Source organism: Corvus cornix, chromosome 15, assembly GCF_000738735.6.
Source record: "Corvus cornix cornix isolate S_Up_H32 chromosome 15, ASM73873v5, whole genome shotgun sequence".
Taxonomy (NCBI): Eukaryota; Metazoa; Chordata; class Aves; order Passeriformes; family Corvidae; genus Corvus; species Corvus cornix.
The window spans coordinates 9,211,298-9,238,913 of NC_046345.1; the positions used below are offsets into that span (position 1 = coordinate 9,211,298).

Here is a 27,616-nt window from a genome sequence, read left to right on the forward strand (position 1 = left end):
TTTTTCAGGTAACCCCAGAGTACTGTACCACAGGCTGTACTAGCCCAAGTTATGCCTTTCTGGTACTATCAGCTGTCCTTGCAGGGCATGATGGAACAGGTAGGATTGCAGAGGGCAACAGACCAGCATCTGAGTTCATTGGCTTCTGGAAGATGACTTATCTTCACTCAAATGGCTCTTTCACATTAATACTTACAGAATCCCAGGCAAGTCTCACCAGAGATTAAGAGATGCATCTCCCTGGATAGACATTTTTGTTCCTGATGCTGTTTGTTTAATGCATCTGTGAGGATGACACCCATCAACAAGTGCTTGTTTAGCCAACTCCAGAACCTCTCTGGTCCAGCCTTCAAAGCTGTCTTTGAGCTCACTGGCCTCAGCACAGCTTTGTGCAGGTGTCTGCTGGCTGTGGGTGCATCTCCAGCACAATGCCCAGGGTTTATCCCGTGTCACCTGGAAGCTACACTGGCTGCTCCGGTAGCACTAGAGGGGGCCCTAGGACAGAAGAGGGAAGGGAGGGGGAGGAAAAATGGGGGGACCAACCCCCCACCCTAAATGGGTGTCCAAGATCTATCTTGAAACTGCTGAGACTACAGTGCGTTGCTGGTTTTGACCTCATTCAGCTCTAAGGGCTTTCTGCTACTGTAGCATATGTCCTTTGCATAATGTATGTCTGATTCAAGGCAGAGGGAATGAGAATCCTCACAGGCTGTTTACAGGATTGTGTCCCTGGCCGTGGCAACAAAAGACAAGAGCTCGCTTTGTTACCATTAATATTGACACTTGGCAGGAAAACAGATCCACTATATACTTGCTTTTCACACAAAATCTGTTTGCCCCATGACCATGTTTTTCCTTTTTTTTTACCCTTAGTTCCCCTATAAGAATCCCCCTGGGTGTTTCCATTTTCATAATGTGCAGCATATTATACTGGGGTGTCATGGATATCTCTTGACAGTCAGCCTTGTGTGAAAGGGCTCAAATAATGCATTCAGCTTTGTCAGTGTAAATCCTGATAATTCAACCCTGGCTTGTGGCAGTGGTGTGGGGCTTATGCTGGCATAACTGAGCCCAAGAGTCGGTGATAAACATGCAACTTGTGGATCTGTGAAGTGTTTTGAGGTCGTTTTGTTAAAGTAAAATTCTAATCGGGGGTGAAAATGAGTATGAGAATGATGGAAGAAACACGTAGTGTTCAGTCTTGGGTAAAATCTTGTAAGACAGTCTCTGTTATCTGGAGCAGCCTGGAGGTGAGATCAGGTCCTGCAGCCATCTGGCAGCTCAGGAAAGGGAGCAGGGATATGGAGCTGACGCCACTGACTGACTCCAGAATCAGAAAAACCAAATCACTTCTACCAAGGGGAAAAGTAAAATCACACTTCTGCCTGCATGTAAGATTTATCTGCGCAATTAAATGATTGTGTCTGTAGCTGGTAGAAAAACATTCCATTATATAATCCCAGTGGGAGGAACACTCTGCAATGTCTCTTTAAGTGCATTGTCTTACTGAAGGAAACTGCCTATCTAAAGCCGAGTCAACATATATGGTAAAAAGTAGTTTTTGCTCTCAGATTAGACACAGATATCCCCCTCTCAAGTTTTATTTCTCAGCCTATTTTTTTCTCTCCCTTCTCTTTCAGAAACTGTGCAAACAAGGGTGAATTCCAGTATAAATGGAATATAAACAAAGTTCGTATATGGTATAAGCATATGAGAACCACATGGGAATGGTATTCATTTAATTTTAGTTGAGTGATATAATAACTAGAAGTGAAAGGCCACGTAACAAGGCAAAGGTATTTTAGAAATAGTGCTTCCTGTGTGAATGCTGAATTGTTACATATATCCACACTTAGCCTAAGAACCTGGCTCTATGTTCACATTCCTTTCATTTTGCTTCTCTGAGGTGTCTGACACATACAGAGGGCTGTTCACAAGGAATAATACACAACTGAGTTTTATTTGCAATATGCATTGCATGAACTATGATCTAATATAACACTGAACACATACTGTTCAGTAATAATTAGTAGAGGATGTTGTAAGAACAGAAAAGCTTCATACTTTAGAAGTGTTCTTTGATGCTTTGTAATTTAAGTCACACCAGAGATTTAATTTCCTTAAATTACACCCTAATGTGTATGAAGAGTCACATTTTCTCTTCTAAATGCATGGATATATATAAAATGTAACTCTTTCAGTAAGATTGCAGCGATAATTTTCCCCTTAGGAGATGGCATTAGATGCTCAAAGAATTGCTTAACTTGTTAATTGAGCCAACATACTCACCAAGAAACTCACCATGCTATGTGGATGTCAGAAAGCAGTTTGAATATAGAAATTTGTCACTTAGGAATGTCTTGGCTGGATGTTAGATTTCCATTAGGTTAGAGCGGGTTAGGGAAAAAAATTAAACTTTAGAAATTCACAGTGGAAGTTCTGAGCTTAAAACATCAATTTGCAATGCTGTGCCCTCAAGTAAGCAGCACAAGTTCAAGCAAATAACTTCTGTCATGGCTCTCCCAATAGACACCCTGCTGGAAATGCTTCCTACACTTCATAAGTAAACAGGCTTTCCTGGGAGCAAAACATAGAGCCTGATGTATTTTCTCCCAGCAAGTAGCAGTGGTACAAGGTGATTTTTCAGTTTGGCTTTCTTGGAACATAATAATAGCTTGGAATTGCATGTTGTGAAGTATTTCTGCAAAGAGAAGTGCAGAGGATTCATAATGATAACCTGGTCTATGATCCCATTGCTTTGCAAGCTGAGGAAGCCTTTGGATTCTGCTAGTGCAGTCAGAACCAGCTGCTGGCAGCCAGGCAGTGCTGTCAGCTCATGTTTTAATTTGATAGGGCAGACGTGGGTCTTTCTGCAGAAGGCAAACAAGCCAAGTGCATTTACTGGTACATGCATGGATGCTCTGGGATGCTTTTTACTGTCTCTAACATGAATATTCCAGTGAACTGCACAAGGATTCTCCTACAATGGCACATTTTACCAGGCCTGTACTTTTCCTTGGAAGTTGTTAATACAGCTGTTTTTCCTCAATGTAAGAAAGATGAGAAAGCAGTGCAGGATTGCTGGAAGGCCTGGGAGTTGTTTTAATCCCTTGATGTCTTGCACTGCCTCCCCCTCACCACAGAGATGTCCCTGTGCAGCTGCCTGGCCTGGGCTGAGCCCCTGAACATGTGTATTGGCAGCTGTTGAGAGCCAGACACAAGGGCCTTAACAACTGTGCATAATCCAGCTGCTGCTCTGCAGGTGTTATCCTCCAAACCGGGGAGTTCACTTTTAGATAATTGAGAATTCGATTAAATTGTAAGAGAGAGTAAATAGTCTGTGCTTAAATGCACTCCTGCTGCATTTTATTTTTTAATAAGATGAACTTGTTGCAACGTCAGTGAAACTCGGAAATGCTCAGGATGTGATAATGTCCAGGCTGGATGTGTGGTCATGTTTCAGTTACAACAACTCAGGCACAGACAACAACAGTGTAGCAACTGTCTGTTATCTGGTACTGTCAACACATGTGGAAAAGTACCTGGAAAGAATATGAAAATATGGAAATGTTATTTCCAAGTGCAGAGTGTCTGCTGGGGAAGAGGGAGAGAGGAGGAGAGCAATGTTTCTTCTAAAAGATGTGCCTGATTCAACAAGGCACCAAAACTTAAATAGCTCCTCTTGATTTCAATGAAGACAGCAAAGGGCAGCCTCAGGTTGTGGGTCACCCTAGGCTTATGATGTGTACAGTTTCTTCAGTGACATGAAGTATTTCTACAACTAAAATTTCCATGGAAAATAGATGCTTTAAAATAAACAGACTTAACTTCCTTAATACATGCAAACTCAAAAGTTCACGGTTAACCACTGAAAAATGCAAAAGGCCAAGGAAAGGTGGAAATACCTCTGCTGGTAAAAAATTCAGCCCTCATTACTTCTCCCTGAAATCATGGTGGCTATGGCATATAGATGAACTCTGCAGAACAGCTAGTGTAAGCTCTGTTTAGTGGCACCTGTCTTCATGTGATTCCTGAGGCGGTGTTTATTAAGAATACAATTTTCTTTAACAGCTTTTCTCCCGCATCCTCAGTGGCTGATATTGCTCCAGCAAGGAAATCCTGGTGGCTTTCAGAATAGTAGCAGCAGAACTGGTGATACATCTGGAATGAGATGGACTAGAAGCTGGCTCATTCTTCCTGGGTTCTGTATCTGGGCTTTGTCAATATTCACTTTCTGCATCTATTTAATGATAACACCATTGATTTATTGGTTAAATTGTAAGTCAAAAGAACTCAGTTTTGCCTCAGAGCTTTCCCACTAGCTGGTGAGCTTTTCAATTTATCTTCCATTTTCTGTCTCCATCAAATAGAAACTACTTGTCCAAACTATCCCCCCTCCTCTAAATGGCCACTGAATTTGCAGCTAGGACATTTTTGTCATAAATTGTTTATAATATCTTCTAGCCAATTTTAGGTAAAACAATGGGTTTTTTCATCTTGAGTGATTGAATATGAGTATCTACTAGGAACCACTCCCATAGTTAAGTTAAATGAAAGCAACACAAAAAGTTACCTGGGTTTTTGTGATGGTGAATAACTCCAAATATTCAGAGTTCCCATGAACAGAGTTCTAGAGAGGACTAAAAAATGTCTGCTCATGTAGATGTAAAACATGCTCAGTTTTTTTGAGAGCCCTTACCTCTGAATGCTGAGAAATTGGCATAATGCAGTGTAGCAAAACCAAATCTCTGTTCTAATTAAGACTTACTTGGATTTTTCAGTTTTTCCCATTCCCTGGCTGAAATTTCCTGAGTCTTGTAACCATTTAACAATATGTTACTAACCATCCATTATGTCCTGCTTTATTCTCTTTTAGATGAAAGAGCCATGTAAAAAAAAGCATTCGCCAGCCCCTGTGACTGCATTTGAGCGATAATGTCAATGGAATTAACACATTGCCATTGTTGAATGGTCTCCTGTGGCTATATAAACATCAAGGTAACACATTTCCAAAGCAGAAGACATTACTGCTGTGATACTGTTGTTTTGAGAATATTTCCTCACTGCCAAAACACTGGTGTAGATTTAGCATTTTGCCTCCTGGAGAATGATGTTAGGGTAGGGAGGCTTGATTCTGCTGCTTTTATTTTTGCTGAATTCTGGTTTATTTGCTGAAGAAAATCTCTTATATTGTTTGGCTAAATGTGGAATGAGAACATAAGTGCATTGAGATTTATTTAAGATGCCCTCTGATTGGTAAATGCGTTTAAATGACAGCTCTCTTATGGCCCTAATTCCATTTCTGAATCCAACCTGCTGGAAAAACTGGGGCAGAACTGCTGTCAGGAAACCCAGGATTCTTCAGCTTGGGCAGAGTTTGCTCAAGAATAACTGTCTCCCACACTATCTTCATCCATTAACATAATTTTTATCTCTGCAGACAGAAACAGACTGAGGCTTGAATACCCTTGTTATGTTGCTGAGTAAAATGTTAGTAAGATGCAGGCCTTGGTTTTAACTTTGGGAATGGCAAACAAGTGGTAAGGCCAGGCTTGTCAGCAAACCTTTTAATGGTGATAATCCCACTGCAGATTTGTTGGTACTGTCTCACCTAATGCAATGCAGAACTAACTAATGAGGATGTGGCACAGAAGCAGTTTGGAACTCCTGGGGTCACAAAATCGTTGAAGATGGCTGCACTGCAGAAGCCAAAGCTGGTCAGTGGGACATGCAGGTAACAGTGATGATTTCCTTTATTATGACTGTTCTGATCCTGGTGCAAATGGAAAAAGACCTGTATTTCTGCAAAAATATTTTAATTTGTCTTCGGGCAAGAAAAAATTCAGGCAGTAAGTGCTAAAGCAGAACCTGACAAGTTCTGCTCCTGTATAACTGTTGTTACGGGAGTTTTACTTCTCTTCAAGGCTAAAGCCATCTTTAAACAATGAGTTGATGGGTTTGCTGCATTCCTACTAATCAGAGACCATAACCCAGGTATTGAAGGGTGCAAAGTCAATCTCAAGGTTGACCTTACTGAACAAGATGGACATATTCCTCTCCAGAATCCATGAGAAATACCCACTGCCTTGACCAGAGTTATATCAGTTCTGGTAAAAAGGACTTGAGTTTGCAAAGCTGAATCTGGCACTTCTGAGAACCTTGGGGGTGAAACAGAAGAGAGGGAGGTATTGTCCATCCCAGTTTGTTGCAAAAACACCCCTAGGCTGCTTTCCTCAAAGGAAAGGACTTCTCAGCACAGGGAATGTTCTGTTTCTGAAGTTGTGATGGAAAAAGGGAGGAGTTGCCTGTGGCAGGAGCTTGTTAGAACACAGAAAATGACTTGGTGAACCATGAACACTGTGTAGAAGTTGATTGAACAGAGTGGGCATGGTGGTGTTCTTTTCTCTCCCTTGAGGGCCGTTTGAAGCCCTCTGAAAGCCCAGAGAATAGCTCATAAACTTTGTGCTTCAGAATTGCAGAGAAAATGCTTCTCTTGTCCATGGATCAATCTTTTGTCAGCTCTAACACAATGGCTGCTGTTACAGCTTTAGTATATCTCCACTGTCACCCAAAGGCACTTCCTGGGAAATGTAACCCAGTGGCTCAATAACTTGTCACCTTTCCCCTCACTGTGACCTAATCCTTGGAGTGGGAAAGAGGAATGCTCTCCCAAGGACAGTGATATTTAGATTGCAGTCACACCTCTCCTGTGAGTCAATAGCTGGTCTTTTGTGAATTATGATGTGTAGAAATACAGGATTTTCTGTGTTGTATGTGTGGTGCTGTAACCCACAGTGTGTCAGTGAGCCCAGGTTCCATCCTCCTGGGAAACAGCCTGTTCATATGCCAGTGTAACATCCATTCTTCCATGTGGTCCCAGAATTCATTTAGTGCTCACTTGAGGAATCATAGGAATAAGAGAGGAGCAGATACCTCAGAGCCTTCTTTACTGCTCACACGAAGGCAGGATTGTTCTGTGTAATGCCACTGATGTGTGCAAAAAGCCATTAAAAGCATAATACAGGAAGGACTGTGTCTGTTCCTCTGTGCATAGGCTGCCACTGCACAGCCGCAGTTTTTCCTGGATAGTCAAATTGCTTCTCTCTCATTTTCATCCCAACTGATGAAGGTAATTATATCCCTTTGTAGAATATTAATTCCTCTGTCATCTGTATGTTTATACCCTGCAGACATGTTCATTTCTTCTTCATGAACAGGGCCATCAATCAGGGAAGCTTTCCTTAACCAACTCTTCTAATCTTTTCTGGTGTTCACCCCATCCAGTCTCCCTGCAGTTCCCCAGTAGCTTTGATAATGAGGTGATAAGAATTACATGTGGTTTTGCCAGTTTCTTTTACAGCAGGCTCACAGAAAGAAGCCTTGCCAGTTTCCTGCTCAACTACATGGTATTTTCACATACGTATCTATTTGTGGTTATATTTTCAACAAGGAAATGAAATCATCACACATAGTGCAGAAAACCCTATAAATTACCTCTGTAATGGAACCTCCTTAATATTATCATGTTTTTACAGGTGGATAGGGCTGAACATCACTGTTCAAAACAGAAGTTTAAGTGATCTTCTCTTAAGGGAAAATCTGGAATTGGGGTGAAGAATTCCAGAATTCAGCAATTCCTCCCTTGGACAGCTTCTTCACAGTATGATGCAAAGGGAGGAGAAGGAATAGTTCCATCTTGGAGAGGAAATACGAGACAAAAAAGTCAGAAAGATGTACTGGGGGACCATGTATGTACTTAGATTTCAAATTTTTGTTTCAGGTTTCTGATAATCTAAACCAGCCCTCCCAAGCTGCTGTTGTAACTTGCCCACTCCCACCCTGTAGAGCACAAGCCCTCTAAGACTAGTAGGTTCTCTCTGCACTGTCAGGAGTTATTTGAAAATGAAGCCCCTTGGTAGTGAGTCCAAACCTCCATCTCAGGCAGGCTCAACTCACCGAATCTGAACCCAGCAGTAGCTCCCTGCAGGAACTTAAACCAGTAACTGCAGTATTAGAGGATGGCAAAACCAGTGACCTCATTATTGATCACCATCTGATCTGTGCTCACAGGAATGCTTACTCCCAAATGTGACTTTGATTTCCTCCTGCACACTCCCCAGCACTTTTCTGAGCAGAATTTATAAATACTTTTGTTGAATTTACATTGCATTGTTTGTATCTGCATTTGATTGGCAGGCATAGGTCAGGCTGTGAAGTGGCAGTCATTTAAAAACAGTTTTGACTCACAAAAGCAAAGTGTTTTTAAGAGTGGCATCTATTATGTGTATTGGTGTTTGCAAGGTTAGAGAGGAGAAGAAATCTAAGTCATTTATGCCTAAGTAGATAAAATCCAGTATTTTCAGTATAATGCACTCATTGCACACCTCTGCTGTCCTCCTTCCTATATAACTGCTCTGACAGGACAAAGCCATGTGTCATCCCTTGGTTTCTCAAGGAATTGCATCCAATATATTTAAATTATTCAGGTGTCTGATGTTCTTAACCACTTAGAAGCATTTGTTCGATATAGTAGGGCTAATTTTTAATTTATTTTTCTAAGCACATCTATCCGAAATGATGCTAGGCTTTTATATTCACAGCAGGGAACATTGTGAGGTTTAAATATCCCTTTAATCACTAAGGATGTAATAAAAACAAGAAGAGTTCTTTGAGCTGCAGAGTGTTACCCAGGGAAAAATCTACTCTGGAGCTTACAAATGTGAGCTGAAGAGACAAACTGGGCAATAAAATCCACAACTACGGACCAAACCGGCTAAAAGTTGGTCTGTAGCTGCCCATCAGGAGCTGAGACTCGGAGGGGGGAAAAGGCCATTCAGCACCTCTAGAGCCATAAGAGCCAGGTCATAAACACTTCACAATCTGCTGGGGAGGGGGAGGGAGCCCTGGGCTGTGATCTGCCCACAGTCTGTACCCCGGCCCATGAGTGCAACAAAGAGTACGAGAAATTTCAGTGTATGGGAAGAATGAAGGAAAGAACTCTGGTGAGATTAGGGAGTGCAAGGAGAAGTGGCAGCTGTGTTTGATTCTGCCAGTTCACGTACACTTATGGCAGCCTCATCCCAGTGCTGACTTGAGGAACCCATGAAATCTGACAGGCGTTATTTTCTATTATCAGTGGAGTTGAAGGATTCTTACCTGAATATTGTTATTATGGACCCAAATATGTTGCTGCGAGGTGATGAACAAGCTGGGTGAGAAAAAGTACAGCTCAGAGTTTATCCAAGGGCTTTCTGCTTAAAACCCATATATATTTCCAGCTCTTTGTTACTGACTTCAGACTTTGCTGCAGATGATGTATGTCCCATCATAGTGCTCTATACCAGTTTTCAAGTATCATCTTGGAGGATGTACTGCATGATTCTGTCTTGGTGTTCGTTTTTATTTTTGGGAGATCCTATAAAGCACAGCTCAGACTCTACAGGTCATTTAGACATCCTGTGTGTTCAGTTCCCTTCATGCTGGGAGATGTATGTGCAGTTGTATGTATCCTATGGCTATATAATTTTTAATAGTTCTTTTTAAAATAAATTATAAATGGTACTATAAAAGGAAAATAAATATGCAGTAATAAAATCTTATTAAAATGAAACATGATTTATTGTAAGTGCTCTGAATCAAAATCTACTGCATATGGTTTAATTGTTCTCTTGTCATGATTTCTGGGAATGATAATTAACTTCCTCAGAAAGTTCTTTAGAGTCAATAGTGATGTTGGAGGAACAGAGCTCTACACAGCTCTGTAGAGCTCACAGCAGTTTTTATTTTTAAATTCCAAACACTTTAAGTCTTATCAATTTTAATTTGCTCTTTGAAGGTAGTTCCTCTGATAAGGAATTATACTGTTTATTGATTTCCTGGTTTGATTAGAACCTTACTGTGATGAACAGCTTATGGAAACTTCCTGATGGCAGAAGAGATCTGTCTTTGCCAAACAAAGTGACTTGCACCCCGACTTGCACGATTGAAGTCTGGCTTTTTACCTGTTGGTTTCATGGCTTTACAAATGCCTGATCACCAGCAAAAGTAATCTTTTGTGGAAACCAAGATACCATGACAGTGTATCAGCAATCTTGGAAAGTCCATAAAGTTTAGATAAAACCTTCTGGGTCTGAGCTGCTGGGTTTTTTTCTGGAAACGTCAGCTTTTTAACAGAGATTGCTGCAGTATTGCCGGCTGGGCTTCTGCTCAGCAGAATCCATTCTGCTCAGGGCTTTTGTCTGGTCTCAATTCATGGTTAAGTAAACTGCTGCCGTTTTTAAGCTCTACACGATGTTTCTCTTTGCATATGAGTGTGTGCACATGTGTACAAATACAGAAGTATTTATAGATGGATGTTAGGCCCGAGTTGTTTGCTGCCTGTTTTCTCAGGCTGCTCCTTTGTGGCTGCCGGTGGAGAGCAGTGAGTTCAGGCAGGGCTGCTGTGTCCCAGGTGTGGGAGGAAAGAGCCTTCCCGATGCAGGGCTGGAAAGGCAGTGCTTGCACCGTGCTGCTCGGGGGCCCTTTGCTGTGCTGTCTGCAGAGCTCTCCTTGCTGCTTGCTGCCAGTCCTTTCAGTAGGTATTTTTTGTGGATTTGAGCGGGACAGAATGCTGAGCTGTGTCTGGGAAGCACAATGGATGGACAGGAAAACAGTGCGCCCAACATCAGGAGTCTGTGAGAACTTGAAAGGGCTCTGGACAGACATATTTTGCATTTGACTCTGGACTGTAGCCTTTGAGGCCAAACTCAGCCTGCCGTGTTAAGTGGCCGCTAAGTATTTCCCTTCTTGTGTCCATGCTAACGAACTGCTGGGGCTCACTGCAGAGGGCTGGGGAGGGCGGATATGAGGGAGGGAGACAGACAGAGGAGTGGCCTCTTCATCTTTGCGGCCAGATACCTCAATCCACAAACCTGCAAAAGGAAAAGTCTTGTGTTAAGCTTATAAGGTACAACTTTTTGTCTATGTGAGCTGCTTTCCCACGTTCCCTTCCAGAACAGATCCTGTCACAGCTGACCTGCAGCCTGTGAGCCGTCCCCACGGCTCACTGCACCTCTGTCCAGGGACCCTGTGGTGAATTAGCATTGAGATGTTACCAACAGGCCCTCTCCAACCAGTTGTTTTGGTTTGCCAAATGTCATTTTTGCACTTTTGAGAGCACAGGGAAAATTTGGGGGTGATACAATTTGGGGCTCAGTATGGGGTTTTCAGCCCTACAGAGAGCTGGCAGATGCCTTCTGTGGGGTCCCTTGCATTGGTCCCAGGGTAGGAAGGTCTGCATGACACTTGTAATATACCTGAAGACACCAGCTAGCTTTTCCCAGGAAAAAATCAATCAAAACCATAAAAAGGAGGGGGAAAGGTGCCATTTCCCTCCATCAGAAGAAAATGCTGTGTTATGTGAGCTGCTGTAAGGAGCTGGGTAGGAGCTGTTTCTTGTGCTGCAGCATGATAGGAGATATGTACCACTTCTTCAGAGGCTCTCAAAACACTTTGCAGGCTTTTACCATTCCTGTAGCCGCCCACAGAGACTTGCTCAGAAAGCTGCCCAAGTTCAGGCTGTGCCTGTGCTGCCAGAGCTCAGCAGCTCTGTCCTGGCAGACCCTGCACTTGTATTTCCTATTTTCTGGGTGAGGTGTCGGGCACGAACAAGGACAAGGAGTCACATGCTGGCACAGCTGCAGAAGCAAGAGTTTCATCAGGCAGCTTCTCTGGAAAAACTCGGCTTTTCCCCATGGCCCTGTGTGCATAAATCAGGCTGCATTTGCTTCACAGTGAGCTGAGCCTGGATTTAAGGAGCTGGTTTGTGGATCCTGGAGAATCTGAGGCCACTTCATGTTTTTATTGAAGTATGAAAGTAAGTAGGTATCGGTGTAGAGCTCTCTGTTTTATTCTGGGCCCTGTTGATGACATGCTGTCCTTTCACTTTTCAGTACTCATCCCGTGCAGATGGCAGAGGATCCTTCACAAAGAGTTGCCAAGATCCTCTGGGACTGTGGCCTCCTTGTGCCGGGTGGGAATCGGCTAAATGAGTCACATTCAAATGGCAGGAAGGCTTTCCTCACGTTTCAGAGGGGAGTATCTCTTAGATGCAGTGTGTACTGCTCTATGTTGTTCTTTCCTGCTTGTGCAGATCCAGGCAGACAAGGCAGCATCACTTAAGCCCACTTTATTAAAGCTGGTATGGTAACACTTTCTCACAGAGTTCGGAAACCTGAGGGTTGGATACTGGCTACTGCACCCATGAGCAATAATCCAAGGCTGGTTCTTTTGACAGATGACTTTCACATTTCAGCTGTCTCCCAGGCAGTAACTTTATGCCCCTGACTGGGGCTTGCTCTCCGGGCAGAATGCTTCCCTAGGAACTCTGCCTGGACAGAGGTGGCAGTGCCTTGGGCACAGCCGATTGCAGACTCCGACCCCATTAGCCAAAGCTTGACACCTTATCTGTTCTCCAGCTGTCTGGGAGCCCCAGGCAGCAGCCAGAGATGGCAAGATAACACTGTGTTGGAGAGCTCGGAGGCTTGTGTGCAAACCAGCTCTCTACAGGGTCCTGTTGAGCAGTAAGGGTTAAACCTTCACTTAAGGTGGGAGAAATGCCAGAAAACATTTGCCTTACTACAAAACCCAGAGGGGAATGTTTCTTTCTGATCGGGTTCCCAAAGAGATGCAAAGCAAAAGCTCTTGGCCTCTGCTTTTGTCATCACACATCCCCTCCCTCCTGCCCTACCTCGTCCCTTCGGCATAGGGCAGAGCCTTCTGTTAGAGCTGGGCTCAGCAGGATTTATACCTGCTGCTGTAAATGGGCTCAGAGCAGAGCCGTGTATGTCACTGACTTACACGTGTCAGATCCACTCTCTCTCCCATCCCTTTCCACACCCTCAGCCTCCTTTGCCAGTGAATTGTTAGACACCAGCACATTCACCTCTGACTTCCCATCAAACTGCCTGAGGGCTCTCCATGGATGGACAGATGAGGGTAATGTGCTAAATTCCCCCTTTGCTAGGGATGAATTTCCTGGGGATTGCTCCTATTAGCCACACTTTCCAGCAATAGTAACAAAATCACTTCTTTTTCACTTTTAAAACCTTTCCAGTGCAACTAGAATGGCTGGGAGAAAGCTGGTTGTTAACTAGTCATGGGTAATTAATGGCTCCACCTTCCCCATCAATCAGCTGGGAGAAGCCAAAAGGATTTTGAGTACTGGTAGCAAATGTGTGTTCCCCAGACATGCTGATACGCAGTGTGCAAATGAAGTGGCAGCAGGAGACCATCTCATAGCCTTTGTGGAAGAAGCAGTAAGTCATGATACACATCCCACGCTCCTGTCAGGTGAAGTCTGAAATTCCCAGTGCTGCTACTGCTGTTGTGCGGTTTCTGACTGTGTGGGATGTTGATTCATCTTGCTGCTAGCTTGAATCTGACCCAATTTTTGTTCTATTTTTCCTTTTCAGATTCTGATTATGGTTGTCTTTTTCCGCTTTCTACAATTAAAATACTAGCATTAGAAAAGCAGGACATGGAGGGGGGAGGAGATGCGATGCTAGCTTTCCTTATGTAGCAGAGCAGGAAAGCATTTCTGAATCCCATTTTGTTTGGGTCTGGTAGTGGCTGTGCAAGTGCAAGCAGAGATCTGACCTTGATACTGTTTCAGCTGACCTTTCCCCTTCTGATTTATTTCTCCACATATTTAATAAACAATTGCCATTTGAGCTACAGGTTGACATTTCTCCACCACATGGTCGTCCTCTCCTCAGTGGTACTGAGCCTCCACAGCTCTGGATGTCTCCAAGTTACCTGAGGGAGAAAAGCCTGTAGTCTTCTGTATTAACCAGTGGTTTAAAAGAGATGCCAGCAAGGCTGGATGTGGTCCTTCAGAGGTGCCAGGAGCCAGTGGACCATCTCTTGCTATAAAGCCCTCCTCAGGACTTCCCAAATTCTCCAACCCTTTTCTTTAAAACATTCTTCCTTGCCACGCTGAGCATTGGCTTTTCTCTCCCTGGCTAGCACTGGGATGCCTAAAATCCAATATACCACTGGAAGAGAGTCGGTCCCTGCTCTGATTAAGCTCCTTTGTCCTCTTTGCATGCCCTTGCATTGCCTGCTCCAAAAGGCAGTAAAAACAGAACTGAAGGAATGTTGTTTGGGTGTAGAAACTCACTAAATAAATTCAAAGTTTGTTTTGTACATCAGACTGAAGATTAGATGTCCCAGGTAACATCACTGACAAAATGGAGAAGACTTTTTTTTTTATTTGGAATAAATCTAGACAGTGAAAGAAATGCAGCCTTATAGCAAGTTCTTTGAAATGAACAGAGCTCCTAAATTTGCTGTGCAGGACCCAGCAATGGCCCATTCAGACTGATATCCTGCTTTTGACCTCCACTTTTTGCATGTCTTGGCCCTGTAAATGTTAGTACAGCCATTTCTGTGTGTGAATGCACAGAACCTCCTGCCTCTTGGAGGTGCCTGTGCTGTGCCCTGGAGCTTGAGCCTTGATTGCTGTCTCTTAGCACTTGTAAGCACTTATAAGCACAAAAGCTAATGGTCACACTTGCAGAATAAACTAATTAAGGGAAAATGCTCAAGCCCTTCGATTTCTGCTCAGCCTTCCTTGGGTAAGACCAGCGCCTTGAGAAAGGCATAACCTCAGTGCCTGATCCTCCTGGAAAAGAAGTGCAGTTAAAGGCTGGGAATGCAGAAATTGGGCAGATGAGTGACGTTATACCATCAAATGTGTTTATGTTGTTGGAGAAGACATCTGTGGGTGAAGGGATGTGTTGCTGCAGCATTCTGGTTGTGAGAGCAAACTTCACACAGACTGTTAATCACCCATTTGGGAAGGAACAAGCTCCATGCTGTCCTGATTCTGATACCAGAAATCAAGAGTAAAATGATTCTGTGTGCTGAAGATGAGAATTATCATAAACCCATGGAATAGCCAAAGAGAAATTCTCCCTGCTTGCTGTTTAAGGGATTTGTTTTTATTTTGTAGCTAAGTCCTCAACTGATGTTTCCAGTCTTGTCTCTATTTGTTTAAAAGTTCGTTAGCAGTAAATCAAGGTGCATTTCCCCTGTAGGGTTTCCTGTATGTCAAAGCCATGTTAATTCTCTTTGATTTTCTTCCCCTAGCCCCAGCCATTGCTGCAGATCCTTCCTCTCTTTGTCCCTTTGGACATCAAAGGCTCACAAGGGGACAGCCCTGGCGGGAAGCTCCTCCCTGCTCATTAGCCTCCATAAAACAGGAACTCACCTTGGCTAGCTGTGCTTGGAGTCCCATCCTCATCCCGCTCACTCTTGACACTGGATCTCGGAAGGAAGGGCTTGTGCTTGCTTCAGGAAATCAGACCTGCTTTTGAACTGGACTATTTTGGCTCCCCCTGTAAGAACTCTGGGGCTCCGTTGGCCGTGCAAGCTCCTCGACGTCACAGTACATGGAAAAATGCAAGCTTTACCAGGTAAGTGAAGGACTCCTTCACTTTTCTTACTGCATGGAAAGATCCTAGACTAATGCCAGAAAAGGAACAAGTGCTCCTGAAGGGCTACCAGCATTTATAGAAGAGTGCATGGGGCTGGAGAGGATCTAAAAACTGGGCTTTTTTTCATAGGAATAGATGAAAAATGGTGCATTTGAGTGTTTTTTGAGAGCCTTAGAAGATCTTTTGTAAGCTAGCAAAGGTTTGCTCATAATTGTGCCCAAAACTCACTTAACCCACATCACCTTGTGCAGTGTGAGCCTTCAGCTGAAGGCTGGAGGTGTTATTTGTGTATTGTCTGCAAAGTACTGAGTTCTTCAGGTTGAAGGCCACAGAAGGTTTGGAAATACTTGTTATGCTTTTAATAATAGTTCTGATACGAACTGTCTGGTTTTGGGGTTTTTTTCCTATTTCCTATGCCCTTTGAAAGTATGAACCCCAAGCAGGCATAGCCGACTTCTTCCAGGTTCACACCCAGCACAGGATTTTTGTGATTTCCTTAGGGTTTCATTATGTTTTCCTTCAATCCATCTCTCACAGCATGCTGTTAATCTCTCGTGTGGAACATGACTGGATTTGGCACAATGACAGATATGCCTTGGGACACTAAGGGCCAGCCCAGAGGTGCTGCATTTGTCAGTGCAACTGAACCCTAAATTTACTCTGGGATTTTACTCTACATCAGAAGAAAACAACCGGCCCAGGTTTAGGTGTGCAGTTTGTAGGCACATCAGAGGTGACTGGGCAGTCTCAGCTTCCTTTCTCTTCCTCTGCAAGATGTTGTCTCATTCATGAGCAAAATACATGTGCAGTGATTTAGATTATTTCCGTCTTTGCTACTGTTTTGGGTTTTTTCAGTCCCTGCTGTGTTGATCTGATTCATGCTGATTTCTGCCACTTGAATTTTGAGCTGAAAAACAAAAGAGCAGCAATGAAAAAAATATAGACTGTATTGTGGTATTTTCATGTTAAAGATTCAAAATATTGCAGTGTTCACCTCATTTTCTTACTGGGTTGCTTCTGGTATATGACCCCCTACAGCAGAAATATTCCCGGTGATAACTGGATGCATCTGAGAGATGAAGCCGTTGCATTTGTGGAAACAGTGTACTTTTGTTATTGCCAAAAAACTCTCTGGATCTGAGAAATGAGGTTCCCTCCAGAGGGTTGGGGTGTTGCTACTGACATTTAGAAGATCAGAGAGCATGGGGAGGGTTTTTTTGCTTGTTTCAAAGATTAATTTATTAGATAGTTTTGTATATTGATGTGCATTCCTCCCTGGTGGACACTGGATAGCTGTTAGTCTTGGGCTTCACTTGGAAGATAGCAGCAACAAATGTAATAATAACTGATTTTAGTCAAGGTAAGCATAGCTTTTTCCCTTATTGGAGGTTTCCCAGTACTGCAAATCCTATCCTGCACATTTTGGGAAGGCTGCAACAAATTTTCTGACATTGTAACATTGTCTCAATAATGAGGCAGTGCAATAGGTGAGGCAATTGTACTCCATCATCTTCTATCCAAAGGCCTTCCTCCTAAAACTACTAAATTGTCTCTCATTTCTCCTTCTTTCCTTTCTGTCCCCAAGATGATAAAAAGATATGTACAGCTCATTCTAGATACAGAAACTGTAGCACAAGCTACTCCTGTTGGTATTGGGACCTTCAAATCAAGCACAGAATAGATTGAAGATCTCTTAATTTTCAGTGCTTTTATCATAGCAGCTTCCTACCTTTCAACCTCATCTGGAATAAAAAACATGTTTTAGAATGGGCCACATATGATGTTACCAGCACAATGATAATAGTAATATTTTTTAATAAGTAATACTAGAGTTCCTGGAAAAGGTTTGAATCTCTTTCAGATAATAATGGTTTTAAAACCAAGTTGCACAGGAGAGGAAACCATAGAAGTACAGCTCACACAGGTTCCGTTCAGTGCTTGGACACTCTGCCCCAACCTCTCCGTGCCGTAAGTCCAACACTCAGGCATCTCTGTGGGAGGATGAGTGCATGAGCCTTGCCATCAGTTACACAGGCACAAACTAGGAGGGAAAGAAAAATCCAAACAAAATTTGCAAACAAAATCCAAAGTGGATCCTACAAACAGATCCATCACTGCAGGATCCCGCTGAAGCTGTGTGGGTCCGTTCACCAGCTCACACCATTGCTGGGGTCCAGGTCCTCATGCAGACTGTTCATGTCCTGCTTTTCAGCCTCAGCCTGTGCACACAAAACCTGCACGGTGAAAGGCGTTAACTACATTTTTAAATCTTAGCTGCAACATTTATTGTCCCTGTCTCCTGCAGCATTGTGCTCCTACAAGTGTGTTGTGGACTCATTTTGGTAAAAACCAAATTATAAGATCTGCCTTTGATTTTTAATTCAGTGTTGAACTCCTTTCACTTCAATTCCTCTCGACTTCATTGGAAATCTCCCCTCATTAAGGACTCCTGAGATCTGCCTTGTTGTATTCTCGTTTAATGGCATTGGAATTTGCTTAAAGAAATGTTAATTCTAAAATTCATTTGGGGAAGGAGCAAGCATCTGTCTAGCTAATCAAAATCTGTTTGCATTTATTTGTGACTGGATGGCTCCTGTGGGAAATCAGCCGAATTTTATTGTAACTCCTTTTGATACATGTGCTGCACTGAGCTACCAAATGCATGGTCTCATGGCAGCTTTCATGTCTTTGCAAGAGGATATGGGGGAAGCTTTAGTAAGAAGATGTTAACAGGCTAATCTTGGTGAGCAAACTAGGTGTCACTTTTTGGCCAGTTCATTAATGTTGGATCAAAGCAGAAAAAAGGGTAGAGGATTTTTTTTAAAATGCCTAAAGACCTCTACAAACTGACAAAGTTACATTTTAATGTTATTTACTTCTTAATACTGAGGGGAGAACTGCTTAGATTTGTACTGGGTTGTTTTGGTGGAAAGATTTGTGAAAAAAGCTAATTTCTCTGAAAATAGTTGTCTACTTTTTGTGAAAACTCTTTTGAAGACATTACTCAGGAAAGCTGTAACAAGGTGAAAATTCCCTTTTTTCTGCTATGCTCTGAATAAGATCTGATCAGGCTGAGAAGCAGAAAAATCAACCTTTGAAACAAATAGCTGTGCCTGGCTGCTAATACAGCACCCAGAGAGGTCCTGCTGGCCCTGCGCTGGGACAGCACTGCTGCCGTGGGTGTCCCACCGAGCAGGCTCCTCATCCCTCGGCCAAACCTCAGGGCAGTGTTCCTAAAGCTCTACTGGGTATGAACTCAGCCCACCAGAACTGTACTGGGCCATGTTCTGGCCTAAAATGGACTGGGCTTTTCAGTATGGCAGCAGCAGTCTTGCCTGCCTTACAGTATTGTTGAGAACACCTACTGGGGGTTTTTAAGGAGTTTTTTATCCAAACAGCTGTACAGAGGTGGTTGCTACCATCAACACCAAAGGCAGTTCCTCCAGAATGGTTTCCCTTTCCTCTTCCCCAGGCCCACAGTTGGTCCTGTGCCTCCAAGAGGAAGTGCAGGCAGATTGCAGCACTGCGCCACGGTGTGTTACTGAAGAGGCACATTCCACCACTCTCACAGGCTCCTCAGCGGTCCCCATCTCTACTTCCAGTTTAGACCAGCCATCCTCCTTTCACAATATAGTCTATCCATAATCTATCTCTGTCACCTCCTTTTCTTTCCTTTGCATACATTTAGGACTCCTGTCTGTCTCATCTTTGTCTTCTGGGGGGATTTTTCACCTCTGCGACCACCTACTTGTCATTTTCCCCTATTACCCACTGGTGCACTTAAAATCTTTCCAGTCCTTTCAGCTTTCATTGTATTCTCTTGGTAAAGTGTTTTGTGTAACCCTGATCATACCAGAACAGTAGATTGTGGCTACCTGCCAGTGTGGGTTTTGTAACAGTGGAATTTAGACTGAGTTGGTATAACACACAGATCCTTACAAAAGGAATTACCAGCTAAAGACAAACCTGTTGGAAAAGGCTCTGCACCTCTGAGCCTACTAAGTAACAAAAATCCTTTGAAGAAAAGTAACAGTTTTTAAGAGGTTTGTTGTGGCACAGGCTTCCCAGCCCGAGGGTCAGTTCCCCTCCTGTCTGTCTGCAGTCACGGTCTCCTCTCTCTAGACGTGAAAGCGCCGTGTGAGGCCCTTCCTTCCCCCAGCCTGGAGCCCTTCCCACAGAGCTCCATCGTGGTCACCCTCGAGGACATGGGGCTCTGGATGAAGTTTCACCAGATAGGCACTGAGATGATCATCACCAAATCTGGCAGGTAAGGCGTACAGGACAGCTGCCCACACACACCACACCCTTCTGAGCTGTTATCAAAGTCTCCAAGTGCTCATTTTTCAAATGGTAGCCCTTAAACTGGTTTTGTAGCCAGTTATGCAGATCTCCCTGATCCTGGCAGAAGAATTGCACTTTCAGGGTGTTATAGAAGTCCAAACTGTGAAGTGGAAAAGGTCACTGTGGGACTGACATGCTGAGAAAACTCCTGTATCCTTATCTCACCACTTAACAGTGGTGTTCTTCCTGTCACTTGGAGGTTGCTCTGGGAAGTGCCCTGGGCTCCCTTTGCCTGGGTCACAGGAGGCAGCAGCAGTTGAGCAGTAAGTGCTTGGGTTTGAGTCTGTGTTTGCAGACAAGAACATGGCGCAGACTCGTAACGATCTGTGTGTGCAGACTCCTCTAAAGTATAAATGAGTCATGTACTGTGGAGCTTGCAGTGAAAGAAGATGGAATTGTGAAACTGTAAAGTATTGTGTCAAAGCTGCTGTGAGCTGGAATAATCCCTTTGGGTAGGGAGGTAGCTGTCAAAGCTCTTTTGCAAAGTCAGAAGTTAAAAGTAGTGGCAGGGAGCACGGGAACAGAAAGCTGGGTGTGCTCTTAGATGAGAGCGCATTTTCTACCCACGCTCAGATTTAATCCATCCTCCAGGTCTGTGAGAGCTGCAGCAGGCCAGGAACTACGTACAGCCTCCAAATAGTTCCTTTTAAGTTTCCCACTGTTGTATTAGAGGAATTGGAAGAACGAAAGCAGCAACAGTGTCAGGCCTTCAGTGACTGCTGCCCTGTTAGTGTCTATCCCATCTAAACCCATAGGACTAGACAGTCCATCAAAAAGATGGACAAATGGTCAATGGCTGGCTGGAGAAATACTGCTGCCAGGGCTTTGCACAGTAGCGAGTAAACATGACATGCTGCTTGATCATTAATAACCACTTTATAGAGAAATCTTTATACTCTATTTTTTATTTCTCCTTCAGACGAATGTTTCCACAATGCAAAATCAAAGTCTCTGGCTTAATCCCATATGCCAAGTACCTCATGCTGGTAGATTTTGTGCCAATGGACAACTTCAGGTACAAGGTAAGTACTTTAAATAACAGAATTTATGCTGTGCTTTCATCTTTGTTTGAAATAGATTAATCTTTATGCTTCACTTGTCACACTGATAAATAAATTCTCTTTGGACAAAGTTCAGAAGTAATTGATGGATTTTATGCCTCTGTGGAGTTATTTGTCAGTTTTGCTTGGGGAGAAGCTGGAAAGGTTACTAATTTTCATTGTAAGCAGTACAGTTTTAATCATGATTAATGTCAGACTTTTCTGGCAGCCGTTGGGAGAAAAGGAGGAAAAATGAGGCCTAAACTTGGAGCTGATTTGGTAACATGATCATGGCTTGTAAGAGAGAATCTGTTACTTGTGCTTCAGAGGAGTGCACTGGATTGACAGTGAAGCAAACTTGCCGGGGTTTTCCTGTACTGAAAGCATTTTTTTTTAAGCTCCAGATTTCTGCCTTTCCCTTCACAGTGGAATAAAGATCAGTGGGAAGTTGCTGGAAAAGCAGAGCCCCAGCTCCCTTGTCGCACCTATGTCCACCCAGATTCCCCAGCTCCTGGCAGCCACTGGATGAAAGAACCTGTCTCCTTCCAAAAACTGAAGCTCACTAACAACACTTTGGATCAACATGGGCATGTAGGTTGTGCTGTGCTCTCTTGGAATTCATTGCAGACGAACTCTGTGGGAAATAAGTAGGATCTGTGAGAAATTAAATAATGTAGAAATTAAAACATATCCAAGTGCCCTTTCTTCCTCACTCAGCCCAGCCCTCGTGCCCTCTTAGCTCCCTGCTAGGGAAGGCGTGGGTCTGTACTGTCACTACAAGGGGCTTGGTGGAGACCCCAGTCCCAGCAGGCATCCCTGGTTTGAAATGGGTGTCCTGGGAGTCTCCACAGGAGATTTGCAGTGTGCTGGCAGTGTTTGCACATGGAATCCTTGTCCCTTGTCTGTCCCAGATCATCCTGCACTCCATGCACCGTTACAAGCCACGCTTCCACATTGTGCAGGCAGATGACCTCTTCAGTGTCCGCTGGAGCATCTTCCAGGTGTTCAGCTTCCCTGAGACTGTGTTCACCTCTGTCACTGCCTACCAGAACGAGCAGGTACGGTGTGCAAGCACTGCTTCTGGACGCACTGCGAAATGCTGTCCGTAAAATTCTCGTAAAGGAGGGTGTCTCCTTCCTGTCTGCTCATCCTGGGCACCTGTGATGGACAGTGGGAAGAAATAGGCACACTGTGGTTCCTGTGGAAAAATCTACTCCGTGATGAGATGAGTCATGCACCTTGATGGTATTGAGTGCACTGTCAGTGACACACAGAACTCCAAATGCAGTAAAAAGTATGGCTGCAGGTCCAGATACAGATACTCACCCTGCATATTTCTCTAGTCAAATCCCTGCTGACCCTGGTAAAGTCACTTCTCTCTGTGGGTCAGTTCCTTATCAATAATGGGAGCTGCTGGGAGAGCTGAGATACTGTGGCAAGGCCATGTCCAAAACTCTCACACAGTTTATCTGTTGTGATAAATACTGAGGTGAAGGTCTTGGAACAGTGAAGAACCCAACCAGTCACTGTGATGCTGAGTCTTGTTCCTTTTATTTAAAGATTACAAAGCTCAAGATTGACAACAATCCATTTGCTAAAGGTTTCCGTGAACATGGGAAGAACACTCGAAGGTAAACTGTTTTTTCATTTTAATTTATTTATAGCTGGAGTTCACTTGTGAATTTTACCCAAAGTCTTTGAGCAAAACTCTACCAGCCAGCTCTGCTGAGCCTGCTGCATTGTGCACACTGCATTTGCCTGTATCTGGGAGTGATGTCCCTCTGTGCAGCCTCTTCTCAAGAGACGTGGGGAGTGGGAGGTGACAATTCCTACAGAAATGTGGGAGGTGTGACAAATTTGAGACCTGCATGTTGGAGCTAGACTGGAGTCTGACATGTGAATAGCAGTGATAACAGGAGTCCACAGCAGATCATTTGGTCTCTTGGAGATCAGCTTGATTCTGACATTTGGAAGCTCCCTTGTCTGCTTTTCCTGTGAGTGGAAAAGTGTCTCTTCCAGTGGGAGATTTTGTCTGCAAGACGGAAGGTAGATACCAATACCAGTGAGATCTTCTGCTTGGTCTGAGGGCAGCCAGTGGATGAGATGAAAAAAAAAGCTTAAACTGAAACCCCAGACTGGCAATAGAGAAGGAAAAAATGGAGGTTTTTTCCCAAGCAGAAAATGTTGCTAAAATATCTGAGATTTTTTTTTGCATTATTTTATGCCTGAAAAAAAAAATCTCATTTCCTGATGAAAAAAGGCCAAAACTGACTCTTTTTTACTTAAACTTTAAAAATGTTATTGATTTTATTTCTTCTCCTAATAGCATTGCTGCCTGTATATCTAGGCAAAAAACGTCCAAGCTATCCCCATGTCTTGTTTCCTTCCAGAGAAGGACGAGCCAAATGCCAGAAGCCCAGTCCAGCCAAGAGCCAGAAGAGGAAGTTGCCTGAGGAAAAGGAGCCTGGTGCTGAGGAACGTGGTAATATTGATCACAACAAACCCAGAAAATGATATTCAGATAGGTTTTTAAGCTAAGTCATTCCTTGCTCCAGCTCACAGTGCTGCTTGCAGTAGCACAGCTAAGGAGAGAGGGCAGGACTGATCACCGCAGTATCTGGGCAGAAAAGAGCTGGAAGGGGTTATTCCCTTAAGACAGAAGGACTGCAGGAGGTGTTAGCGTGTTTCCTTCCACCATCCTGTGATTATTGCAACTGCCAATAGACCATTGTGAGCTTTGCCTCCCTCTTCCCCCTCCTCATTCTTTTCCATTCTTTCTTTTCCTTGCTTTGAGTCAGATTTTGAGAAGGATGAGAATGTAGATGTGAAGGAAGAGAGTAACCCCGTGGTGGTCAGCAGTGGATATCCCTTCTGGGGCTCGGAGCAGAACAGCAGCCAGGCCTTCCCTCCAGCCTCACCAGTGCCTGCTGACCAGAGGGAGGGTCTGGCTAGAGAGCAGCAAGTGCCAACGCCGTCCTACCAGACATACCGGTGAGTCCTACCTTCTCCTCCAACACCACCCTTTAATTGGTGGGGTTTGTCTTCTGCTGGGTATTTCCTAACAAAAACAGCTAGTTGGGAGTAGGGGGAGGATGCCTTTCTGTTGGATAGCACACGTGGTTGAGAGATGGTAGATTAGCATGGAGATAGGTCCAAGGATAGCCTTTCTCTTCCAGTTCAAACCCACTGGTTCTGGGCATACTCATGTCTTTGTAATGTTCTTTATTCCCCTGTCCCAAAATGCTCTCTCAGCCAGTTCTGTGTACTACAGAGCTTGCCTGTCCATTGGAGGAGTGGCAAGACTCCAGTGATTTTTCCTTCCTCATTGCAAAATTTGGTGTGAGTGAGCCCAGACTAGAATTGAGCCAGAAATAAGGTAGTCTGGATTCACCTTCTCTGGCATTTCATTTTTCTGTGGGTGTGAGTGAGGCCTGGGCTAAAATCCACAGTAACAGTAAGATGAAGCAGTAGGCAAATGGAAGAGCTTGCCATGCCTTTCCCCAGGGGATCTGTGTGGGTTTTCCGTGGTTTTCCACTCTGGAAGGTCCGACTCGCTCTTTTCTCTGCCCTTGGACTCAGGTTCCACGAAGCTGGGGACAGCCAGCAGCTTCCCACCCGCGATGCTGCGACCTTGAACGATTTCCGGGCAAGGTGCCACGCCTTGGATCTCACCACAGTGCCCGAGCACGACTCCAAACAGCTCCCAGAGGGCTTCACCAACCTGCCCCCACTGCCCCCACCTCTGCCTCCTCCCCAGGACTACACAGGAGTGGTGAACATGGCTCTGGACTCTGTGGGGAAAGCCGGGGCCCGGGCGCCCATGTACAGTCCCTATGGCACCGAGCAGGGCCTCGGGCAGTGGGTGGTGCCTTCCCACAGCCAGTACAGGGCAATGAGCTACTCGGCCTTCTCCACGGAGTACAACACACAAGGGACTCCGGGACATGCCCACAGCACCATGGCAGAGTGGAGCCAGTACCCTCTGTTCCCCTACGCCTGCTGGTGAAGGGGGAGGACCCTTCCCAGTGAAAAAACTGAAAGAGAATTGTAAATGAGATTGGATTTTCTCTGGGGTGTTGGACTTTTGAATCTTTGCCTACACTAGGCAGAGGTATTGCTGCAAGCAGTAGCGTGGGACACCATCACTTCCTTATCTCCTTGCACAACAACCCTCACCATATTTCACAAGCAGTGGTTAAATTGGTGGCTGCCCCAGCCATGTCTTGTGGGTCAGGCTCAATGTGTTCTGTAGTGGTTTTTTTCCCAGCAGGAGTAGGAAACCACAGATCTGCAAGAACAGTATTTAAAGAGCTGCTGAACTCACAGTCACAGTGTTGGCACCTCACATTTGGCAGTTTCCAGCATCCCTCCCTCCTGGGACTTGGTGAGAGGAGATAGGGGCTGAGGACTTTCAGTAAGCCATCCACGTGGCCAAAAAGCTGCAGAAAATATTGCAAAGATGAGCAAAGCAAGCAATCCTGGTGACCTTTGAGCAGCTTCCTCAGTTAGTATAGTCAAACTAAAGCTAGAGTCTTGCCTTTCTTCCAGCAGCGGATGAGAGTAAAATGCACAGTAAGGCGTGTCTGGAGCACAGCAGTGGGTTGTGCAGGCAGGGAAGAGTTTGTTACATGCAGGAGGAGCAGCAGCAAGGCTGTGTGGTGTCTTCCTGTCCCCGTGCCCATCCCTCCTCTGTCAGCCCTAGATTCGAGGTCAATGAAACGCTCTTCATTCTGTGGAGGTGGAGGGAGGTTGTTCATGGAATGTGGGGTCTCCTCTGGGGCTTTCCAAGGTTGTCAGAAGCAGAGCCATGAACAGCAGTGCTGCTGTGTCACTCCAACCTCTCCCTTTAGAGGGAAAGGAAATTTTCCACTGTGAACTTACTCCTTCTCCCGCTTCCCACCACCCCTGGAGAATATCATTTATAGTTGTGGTTCCTGCGCTGCTCTGTGAGTGTGTGAAGTCATCTGGCTGCTGTTTGGGAGTCTGTAGGGATCTGTCCACATTCAGTTATCAGAGTGGTTCCACCTCCCTCCTCCCTGGTCCCATCCTGGGCAGGAGCAGCCTGTGCAGTGCCATGCAAGCAGGGATTCTTTTCATCTTCCTGTTAGAAGGGGGAGGCCTCCCTGTTTACCCAAGTGCAGATGGCCCTGGCATTGGGGACTAGGTGAGACAGGCTCTTTGCTTCTCAGGGAGGATAGACATGTTCCTAGGTGTTACTTAGGGAATGTTTTCTTGTCACACCGATAGCTGCTGTGTGGCCTGCAGCCATCAGTAGGCAGTGAGGTGTGTCATTTAGCCTGTGTGCCAGATGGTTTTCTCTGTGTGCACACACGTGTGTGTGTGTGGCAAGATACTGTCTCTGAGCAGACCTGGGCAGGCTTGTGCCCAGTGCCTCAGGACCCCTGTGCAGGGACACTGGGAAAGGCTGTGCACGGGCTTTTGGGGCACTAGCTCAGCACTGTGCATGTGCATAGCATAGGGATGTTGAGCTGTGTTGTTATTGTTAAAATTACTGTGAAAAGTAGTCCTGTAAATTATGGACTCAACTACAATGACTGTTGCCTTATTTAAACTGTATATTGCTAACTGCTTTTATACCACAATTATGATATGTACAGAGCAGCTGAGTACTTCCCCTGGGCTTCCCAGGATTTGAGGATGTGCAGCATTGAAATAAAGGTCAGACTTTGCCACGGTACATGTACATAATGCCCTGTGAGCCTCCCCTCTGATGGCACCCTGGCCAGTAGTGATTTGTACCTGCTGTGCATGACACACATGTGGATGTGAGCGACTCACTTAAAAGGAAATCTGGCTGGGAAAAAAATGTGGAGCAGGTTTTTTTCTAATGCCAGAATGTCGTGGTTTCCTGCTGTCCAAATGCCAGCTGTGTGAAGGCAGGTCAGCTGTAAAAGGCTGTCTCTGGCCATTAGTAGTTAATTTCGCCACCACTGTCTTTCACATCTTGGAAATGAGATGAGCAGAAGGGCTGGGGAGGTGAGTGAGTGAGTGCCTTGAGCCTCATGTGCAGGGACCCGAGGGGGGTACTTTGTGCACGACACAGGATCGCTGCCAGCAGCATGCCTGTAAAAGAGAGAATACATCCCCCGCTGGCTACCTGGTTAGCTCTTTCTTTGTCTTTGTAGCTGGGATGTGTTTCCCTGTCACAGAGTGCTAATAAGGATGAAATGTTGCGGCGAGTATGAGTAACTGAGGGGAACTGGGCAGCACTGGGGAACTCCTGTGAAAATACGAGTGCAATGCTGTTTCTTTCAAACCTTCGCAGTAGCAGTGCAGGTGCTGCTGCCCCCTGGGCCTGTGGCTGGAGGTGGTTTGGCAGACGACTCTGCACTGGGGTAGAAGACTCAGCTTTGGGCCTAGGACGAGCCATCAATTACTCATCAGCCTTCTGTTGCAACAGGACTGCTTGCCGCTCTTCAGTGAATCATCCAGCTTGCTAGAGAAATACCTATCCTTTCTCTCTCCCTGCCTCTGATTAGAGACTGCGCTTGGCTGGTTTGGGAGGCCTTTGGAGATTTTGCCTGTAGGTGTGCTCTGGACTCTGCTCCCGCCCCCTCCCTTTGCAGTTCCCACTGGCTTGTTTTCTTCAGCTGTGGCATTTAAAGTCTGTATGAGCTCGACTGAAATGCTGTTTTTGCACTCATGTGAGATAATGTAATGCCTCTGACAGCTTCAATAAAAGGAAATGAGACATGCGGAAGTCAGGCCATTAAGACTAATAAAATAAACTCGAAAGTG

At 44.7% G+C, this 27,616-nt stretch overlaps 1 protein-coding gene across 1 annotated transcript; it reads left to right on the forward strand.

The window, feature by feature from the left end:
• On the forward strand, window positions 1-27,616 carry LOC104688582 (T-box-containing protein TBX6L). The gene is made up of 11 exons (XM_010398134.4): window positions 1-4,998; window positions 5,592-5,734; window positions 15,130-15,455; window positions 19,599-19,743; window positions 20,737-20,839; window positions 21,284-21,448; window positions 21,769-21,915; window positions 22,418-22,488; window positions 23,248-23,339; window positions 23,656-23,848; window positions 24,437-27,616. The coding sequence occupies exons 3-11, from the start codon at window positions 15,440-15,442 to the stop codon at window positions 24,861-24,863; spliced, it is 1,359 nt and encodes a 452-aa protein (XP_010396436.1). The 5' UTR covers window positions 1-4,998; window positions 5,592-5,734; window positions 15,130-15,439; the 3' UTR covers window positions 24,864-27,616.